Genomic DNA, 8,962 nt, shown 5'->3' with positions numbered 1-8,962 from the left:
AGAGCAGTGGCACAGTAGGTGTTCCAAAGTACCCCTAGCATTCGCTTCGTTGCCGGTGTTACACGCATTGCTCTGGACTAAACTAATTTTTGCTGCGTGCTGTGGGGTGAGACAGTGTCTCGTCAATACTCTAACCAATATTTTGTAGTTTTTCCCAGACAGTGATAAAATAGAGTTTGCAGTTTTCGTATTCCAAGTTGTTAGCATAATTTTGGCAGTTTTTTACGAGGCTGAGTGCTCCTATATCGACTGCGTTTCCAAAGCTAGTTCCTCATTCAGTTCCGTTTTCAGAAAGGAGAGTGATGCGCATTTGTCTGACGTGCTTAATCTTGGCAAGCGAATACCTGCCTTAGCGAGCTCATCGACTCTCTCATTTCCTTCTATTCCTTTGTATTCTGGTATCCGGTAAATAGTTCATCCAATTTGGATCTGTATTGTTGAACACATTTCGAGTTAATGCAAGAAGAAATTATTGCTTCAAATAGCAGCTTTGCTATCAATAAAAATGTTTGTCTGAGTATTAAGAAGAGTTAACTCCCGAGCTAATGCAGCTGTTTTAAAATTAAGTCAGAATCAATTTGTTGTTTATTTTAAATCTATTTTCCAACCGTTTTCATCGGGTCACCCAATATATACACACATATTCCTTATTAGGTGCTAGGTTAAGCTCCCAATGCAGATTGTGGTATCTTGGTATTATTTTGAAGAAGATTTTTCATGGAAGAAATGTACTCGGAGGTTTGTCGCTACTTGCCGAGGGGTGCTCGCTATTAGAAAGAAGGTTTTCAATAATTTGTTTTTCATATTCCCGAAGTTGGGCTGATGTTCCCTAGTGCCCAGCAGGTGTACAGAACAAAAAGATCTAGAAACACCTTCGTGTTCTTAGCTTACAAATTTGTCTCACTGTCACTAAGTTTAAGACGTAAGAGCGCAGCGTGGACAAGATTGGAAAAATCAAGTCCATCTAAGCATCTACAACAAAAGTCGCTTAACTAGTTCGTCACGTGTCGAATACGGGAATTGGTGATACGTGAGGTATTGCTTTATAAACCTACAAGTTTCTAAGTAACGGGTGATCAATTAAGAGGAGTTTTTTTCATTTGCGTTTTTTTTACAGATCGCGCGCGAGTTGTGGCAAACTGTCATCGTGGATTTGTTGAACAGCGTTTGGCATTTCATCATGGAAAGACTCACACCGCAACAACGTCTACAAATTGTTCAACTGTATTATGAAAATCAGCGTTCTGTGACAAATGTTTTTCGTGCGCTTAGACCGCATTATGGTCAACATAATCGGCCTGCCTTAAACACTATTCGACATAACTACCATCAACAAATTTGAATCCGAATATTCATTGGTGGATAATTCTCGACCGAATAGACCACGTCCAGCAAGAAGCATTGAGAATATAGCGGCAGTAGCAGAGAGTGTACGTGAAAACCGCGATAAATCGATTCGGCACCGTTCTCAGCAACTTGGACTGTCGTATGGAACAACTTGGTCAATTTTACGGAAGGATCTTCATTTAAAAGCATACAAAATACAGCTCGTACAAGAACTAAAGCCACGTCACCGTTTTGCTGATTGGGCTCTTGAAAAGATTGAAGAAGATCCGCTGTTTTCGAGCAAAATTTTGTTCAGCGATGAGGCGCATTTCTGGCTCAATGGTTATGTCAATAAGCAAAATTGCCGTATTTGGGATGAAGAGCAACCAGAACAGGTTCAAGAGCTACCTTTACACCCAGAGAAAACAACGGTCTGGTGTGGTTTATGGGCTGGTGGAATCATCGGTCCATATTTTTTCAAAAATGATGATGGCCGCAACGTAACTGTGAATGGTGCTTGCTACCGTACCATGATATCGGACTTTTTGCTACCTGAAAGTGAATCTAATGATCTCTACGACATTTGGTTTCAACAAGACGGAGCCACTTGCCATACAGCTCGTGAAACAATGACTTTATTGAGAAGTCATTTCGGAGAGCAGCTGATTTCACGTTTAGGACCTGTGAGTTGGCCACCAAGATCTTGTGATATCACACCATTGGACTTTTTTCTTTGGGGATTCGTGAAGTCCAAGGTCTATGCTGATAAACCAGCTACAATTGAAGCTCTGGAAGCCAACATTACGCGTGTTATTCACGACATACCAGTCGAAATGCTCGAACGAGTGATTGAAAATTGGACCTTCAGAATGGACCACCTTAAGCGTAGTTGCGGCCAACATTTGAATGTAGTCATATTCAAAAAGTAAATGTCAAAGAATGTCCTTTCAAATGATAAATAAAGTTTTGAACATAATTTACATTTTTGTTTTTTTTTTTTAACTATTGAAAAAAGCACCTCATGATTGATCACCCGTTACAACAAATTCTTCACAACTGCGGACCACTTCTCAAATTGTTAGAGTTCTTTGGCAGTCAATGTTATTTCGGTAACGTATCGACTGATTATTGCATATGATTAGCTTAGAGAGTGTGGGGAATCGAAGAAAGCCCAGGTTGGTTCTGGGCTTCTCATTTTCGGTTTTATTTCCAGGAGCTTGGCAGCTCATAAAGTTTGTTAGCGCACATCAGTGAGGTGCTGTTAATCAGTTTTTGATAATTTATTAAGTCTAGGGTGTCTATCGGAAAGAGTCGGTCCTACTGGCAAGAGCTTAATGCAAAGCACTTGGTAGGAAGGGCTGCTGTAGTATTTGATTTTATTTTTTTTTTTTTTACTTATTATTTTTATTATTTACCATTTCATAAGTCATTTGAGCGATGTGGTCTTCGAACTTGCAGACGAGCTGAGTCAACGGATTGCCGATCAGACCATCAGTCATTGTCTTCCAAGGCTTGGTAGGGAAATTTCATTACGTTTTTTTTTTATTGCTTGTTTTAGACTAGTTGATTTGCTGTCCTGGCTCTACAGTAAAAGATGGTTTTGTGACAGGGGCATCTCCCGAATATTGCTTTGAAATTGTTTGATGCCAAGAGGAACTGAGTATCAAATTTTCGAAGGATGTTCCGAGCATCCTTTTATACGAATAGCAATTCATCACAGCCGAATGGGTTGGTGCGTGACTACCATTCGGAAATGGGTAGGTTCGAGTCCCCGTGCATGAACATCAAATAATAGAAAATGGTTTTTCTAATAGCGGTCACCTTTCGGAAGGCAATGACAAACTTGCGAGTGTATTTCTGCCATGGAAAAGTTCCGCATAAAAATCATTTGCCGTTCGCAGTCAGCTTAAAACTTTAGGTCCCTTCATTTTGTGGAACGACATCAAGACGTACACCACGAATAGGAGGAGGAGCTCAGCCAAACACCTTTTAGAAGTATATGCGTCAATTATTTATTTATTTTAATTCATCTTCATTGTTGGCTGGACAACGCTGTTTGAGTCTTCGCCTACTGCAGCGTATGCCTCCATTGGCTCGGTTTCGTGCCTGCGTTCTCCATGCCCGCAATACAAAAAAAAAAAAACAAACTGCGCCTTCATCTACACCGTCAATCCTTTCTTCTTCTATAGCAAATTATTCGCTGATATATTTATGGACCCGCGGACTTTGAGTTATGGAAGCTGTGGAACGAGAACAACATATGAACACTTATGTACTTATAAGTATTTCCGAGATGCCGGATTCAATCGCTTCGCGTTTACTCATGCGGTATTCAAACAGGCATAAGCAAGTGAGTGGCCTTTTTTGAGCTGGAAAGACGAAGATGAAAGCTTCTAGACTTCGCCTGGTATTCGCTATATGAGTTAATAGGGTTGGGTACATGGCGCATGTGACTTGATATTTCCCCACAAACAATTTTATGACGCCTCCGAATGGCGAATGGTATGAACAGCTTTGCATTTAAACATGCACACATTTTCCTTCTACATAAAATCCATAAATCGCTTACTGACCTACACCGTGAAGCACTTAAGGCACTTGCTATTGGATATTTAATCCTTTCGACAAGCCCATTAACCAAACAGCAACATAAGTCATCAATAAAATGTGAAAAGCAGCAGCTCATAAGGATATACTTGGACGTACACATATTCCTCTGCATAGGCATGGAGAGCGAGCGACATCAACATTCAATCAATGCGAACATAATAATACAATAAATATGCCGTTGACATACCAGGATAATGACGTATAAAATAAAAACACACTTGCGAGCACTACAACAATGAATCGGTATACAAAGCGCCTAAGAGTATAAATACGCGCATACCACACGTCCTAGGGGAAAGTAGTGCTAGGCGACTCGTACAGCGCGTATCCTTTGTTGGACAGAGCTTTGCGCAACACGCGAAACTAAAGTAGCGGACATGTTTTCTCGATTTTACCCATTGCCCACTTACATCTTGTTGCCATGGCTGCTGGTAGTACTTTTCGCGCTGAGTGGCACAGACAGGTACGTGCTGGCGCTACGTTATGCACAAGGCACGGGCGATGAAAATTGCGAAACGTTGAAATCGGAAATACATTTGATCAAGGAGGAATTCGATGAGCTGGGCCGGATGCAAAGGACCTGCAATGCAGATGTGATAGTGAATAAGTGCGAGGGGTTGTGCAACAGCCAAGTGCAGCCGTCTGTCATCACGCCAACGGGCTTCCTAAAGGTGAGTGGGTGTGAGGCAGATTATCTCTATGCTAGCTGAAAACATGCGTTGAGCTGTCAGGGCACATTTATAAATTAATTTATCAACTTTTTTCTTCTTATTACTCTCCATTTCATTTAATGTTTCCTTTACTCGCATTCCTTTTGATACACTTCTTGGCGTGCAGGAGTGCTATTGCTGCAGAGAAAGCTTTCTCAAGGAAAAAATAATCACTTTGACGCACTGCTACGATCCGGACGGTACCCGGCTTTCCACGCCCGAAATGGCAACCATGGATATACGGCTGCGTGAGCCGACCGACTGCAAGTGCTTCAAATGCGGCGACTTCACCAGATAAACGCTGAAAGCAGAAAGCAAGAAATAAAAAGGAAAAATAAAAAAAAAATACATTTTTGAAGCTACACATAACGACATACATAAATAAATGCTCCAATGCCGAATACCTACAGCTGAAAAAGCGCATGTGAATAAAAGCGTATTTTTGCGGAATTTTAAACGAATTTTTTCTGGTCAAATACTTTTTGATGTTGCTGCCACATTTTTGCCTTTGGGGCCTGCAAGTCACCGCAACGCGTAGATGAGTGATTGCAAGTGAAAGCCCATGGGCTTTTTTCAGTCCATATGCATGAGCATTAAGATGTGCAAATGTGAGCATGTGTGAGTGACATACCCCTTGTGTTCCTTTGCTTTGTCTTATTGTGTTGCTTGGTATGAAACGTGGTAAAACGGTTGGGCCGTGAAAAAGGCGTAGTAATATTTTTGGCACATGTGATTACGCCCGCGGATGTTTACTTGACGTTTTTCCTGCATTATTTTTTTCACAGCTATGCCTCGAAGAATTCACATGTGATAATGAATGCTTGCGCGCATTTGTGGCATGGTTTGTATTGAAGGTATGTCAGCGCATGTCAGCGTCAGTTGTTGACAGTAGTTCTTGATTAACATGCCTCAAAGGTACTCAACGCCAAAGTAAAGCACTCACACACATGTGCATACACAGTAATAACTTGTAAAGGGTGATCAACTTGGAAGTATCGGATTTTAAGTTGAAACAAAACAAGGCAAATTCAAATTGATTGGGTGATCTTCATTATTTTTGTGTAGAACCATTCATGACATTTATTTAGACGAGAATGGCACTGGACTGGAACCCGCAAGGGAGCAGAGGTCGCAGTCGATCAAAAAACACTTAGAGAATTTCGATGCTAGGTGAACTAGCAGCGTGGTTGGGGGAGTTTCGAGATGTAGAAGTTAAAAAGCATGGGTGAAAGGACACCACCCTGCGGAACTCCGTGCTTTATTTTCCTCTGTTTTGATATTTGGTCTCGAAATAGCACCGACGAATGACGACCACTCAGGTAGTTCGGTGGACCTCTTCATCCCTGGCGGGAGTGTGGACTGTAAAATGTCATCTAGTAGCGTGGCATGGCTGACTGTGTCGAAAGCCTTTTTAAGGTCTAACGCTACTAGGACAGTCTTGCAGCCCCCGGTTTACCTGGGTGTTAATGACGGTGAGTGCCGTGGTGGTGCTATGAACTCTTCGGAAGCCATGCTGGTGTGAGGCTGGCGTCAGATTTTTCGTAAAGAGTGGGAGTAGAAGGGCTTTAAGAGTCTTCACTACTGGGGAAAGGAGAGGACGATAAGATTCCACTTGGTTAGCGGGCTTCCCAGGTTTCAGTAGTGGGACCACTCTCCCTGATTTCCACTTGTCAGGAATGATGAGAGTGGCCATAGACAAATTGAAGACCCTGGTGAGGTATTCTACTCCCAATGAACCCAGCTATTTCAACATCAGCATGTTAAGTCCGTCAGGGCCAATGGCTTTGGATGGTTTCATGTGGTTGATGCCCCCCTGAACCTCATCGCTCGAGAAAGCAAGTAGCGCAATGTTGTATGTCAGTTTGTGCAGCCGCCTGGTGACACTACGTTTAGATCTGGCGGCCGGAGGATGCAGAATGAATTGCCGACTAAGGTAACTCGCGCATTCCTTCGGATCCGACGAAGTACAACTGTTGAAGGTGATATCCACCTTGTCTTTGTGCTTCGTCGGGCTCGACAGGGACCTTACGGTGGACTAGAGCTTGCTCACACCAGAGGTGAGGTTGCAGGACTTCAGATGCTCTTCCCATTTGGTTTGCTTATGTTGGGTTACCAGTTGCCGGATCTACAAGTTGGGCTCCTTTATGCGAGGATCCCCGGGATCGGCCTAGGGTAGGAGATCACGCTCGTTTGCCAGAAGAGCTGCTTCAGCTGGGAAATTAGGGCGTTTGCCAATCCCAAGTCTTACCACATGAACACCTAACGGACAATGTCCGGTATGGATACCCACCAAATTCGAGAGCTGGGGCTGTGGTAGCCTTAGGAGTTCCCTCGAACGTCCCCGATCTACCCGTGGATGGAAAGATCTCGCGACTTTGCACGTTTGCGCACTAGCCTAGCGCTCGCTGATTTGATGCGAGGCCCATCTTTCCAGGAGCAGACCACAGGTTCTTAACAGAACCCCAATTCTCTCATTTCACGACGAGATCGTCTCCAAAGTTCCCGGTCTAGCCAGTTCATCAGCCCAGCAGTTTCTCTCTACGTCGCTGTGACCGGGAACCTAAATGAGCGTGATGTCGAAGTATTCGGATGCAATCGAGAGAGAAGCCAGACATTTCCCGACCAATCTCGAACGCACAAACAACGAGCCCGAGGCTCTAATTGCCGCTTGGCTATCGGAGTAAATATTTACTTCCTTAACGGTAATTACCGAGCTAAGCAACCAGTCCACTGCTTCCTTAATTGCGGATACCTCCGCTTGGAAAACACTACAGTGATCCGGAAGCCTAAATTTAAGTTTGATGGGAGGCTCCTTACAGAATACTCCCCCAGTCTAACTTCGAGCCACCCGTGAACATGTTTGCCATGCCTTGCCGCCAAATGTTGCACCCCGCCCACTCATCCCTTGAGGGAATATGAGTAGAAAACGGTCCGCTCGTACCTAGCGTGGGTGTACAGTGATCCAGCACAATGGGGAGGAACTCAAAATTTTTAAGGATGCTAAAGTGTCCGTAACTTAAGTCTAGCCTATGGCCCGAACACCTTAGTCTGAACGGCGCGTGCAGCGGTAGTTTTTCCTACGATGTGCACGGGTGCCACATTCAGCATGGCGTTAAGCGCTAGAGTAGGAACGCTCCACTGATTCCAATGAGGGCAGACCTTTGTACCCTCTCCAGCTTCTTAACTGATACCATACTTTCTAGCGAGGACTCCGTATAGCAAGATTGGTTTTATAATCGTATTATAAAGCCAAAAAGTGTCTTTAGGCGAGAGGCGCCATCTTTTGCCGATGGCGCCCCTGCAACCATACACGGTGACTGTTGCCTTCCTAATTCTCTTCTCAATGTTTGGTTTCCACGTAAGACCTCTGTCAAGGATGAGTCCCAGGTACTTCACCTTGTCAGAGAGCACCAATGGAGCGCCCGCTATTGAGGGGAGAAACACTCTTGATATTTTGCATTTTCTCGTAAATAAGATGAGCTCGGTCTTGAGAGGATTTATCGAAAGGCCGCAATTTGCGGTCCAATTCCTAACTAGATTCATATAACCCTGCATTAGTTCCATCAGAGTATCTAGAAACTTGCCCCTGACAATAAGTGTCACGTCATCCGCGTAGGCAATCACCTTACAGCCCCTCCTCTCTAGCTCCTCCAGCAGACCGTTAAATACGGCAATCCAGAGTAGTGGCGAGAGAACACCGCCTTGCGGAGTGCCTCTGTTCACTTGGCGGCGTCAAATATGATTGACGTGCGACGTAATTTGCAAAAAGTGTAAATCTTCCGATAGGGTGATTAAATTTGCGCCACCTATTACATACTTCTAACGATCGTATCTTTTAAACAGTAGCATCTACTCGCATTTAAAAGAATTGCTAATATACACAAATTAAAAGATATTACATACATCCATACATTTCTGTGCACAACATATCTAAATACATACGTACACACATGTGATATTTCCACCAGATATAGTATATTAGTCAAACATACATACGTATGCATGTATTTGCATAAGAAATAGTCACATTCTCTGGCGTGAAGCTTTTAAGACACCTCCTTGGAAGACACAATTTAAAATTAATGAGCTGCCTTTAAGCCACAAAACAAACAAATTGAATAATTAACAAGCATACTTAAATAGTAAAAATTAAATGAGAGATAAATGAATAAAAGGGGAATAAATTATAGTAAAAATATTAACAAACATGACATCTTTACGCAACAAAAAAAAAAACAAAAAATTGTATTCATTTAAATTATTTAAATTCGCAAAGTAAGATTCACTACAATAAGCATTCAAGCTAAAAAATATGT

At 42.9% G+C, this 8,962-nt stretch overlaps 1 protein-coding gene across 1 annotated transcript; it reads left to right on the top strand.

Annotated features, from left to right (window-relative positions):
• Positions 1 to 4,313: 4,313 nt before the first annotated feature.
• On the top strand, positions 4,314 to 4,944 carry LOC129248366 (partner of bursicon). Its single transcript, XM_054887891.1, has 2 exons — positions 4,314 to 4,607; positions 4,774 to 4,944. The coding sequence occupies exons 1-2, from the start codon at positions 4,314 to 4,316 to the stop codon at positions 4,942 to 4,944; spliced, it is 465 nt and encodes a 154-aa protein (XP_054743866.1).
• The last annotated feature ends 4,018 nt before the right edge of the window (positions 4,945 to 8,962 follow it).

This window comes from Anastrepha obliqua, chromosome 5, assembly GCF_027943255.1.
Source record: "Anastrepha obliqua isolate idAnaObli1 chromosome 5, idAnaObli1_1.0, whole genome shotgun sequence".
Lineage (NCBI taxonomy): Eukaryota > Metazoa > Arthropoda > Insecta > Diptera > Tephritidae > Anastrepha > Anastrepha obliqua.
The sequence above is the reverse complement of the archived record's forward strand: the minus strand, read 5'-3'. Positions and strand labels throughout refer to the sequence as shown.

Coding starts and splice junctions, on each gene's coding strand:
- LOC129248366 (XM_054887891.1), top strand. CDS start 4,314: ATGTTTTCTCGATTTTACCCATTGCCCACTTACATCTTGTTGCCATGG. Junction 4,608..4,773: donor CGCCAACGGGCTTCCTAAAG/GTGAGTGGGTGT, acceptor CTTGGCGTGCAG/GAGTGCTATTGCTGCAGAGA.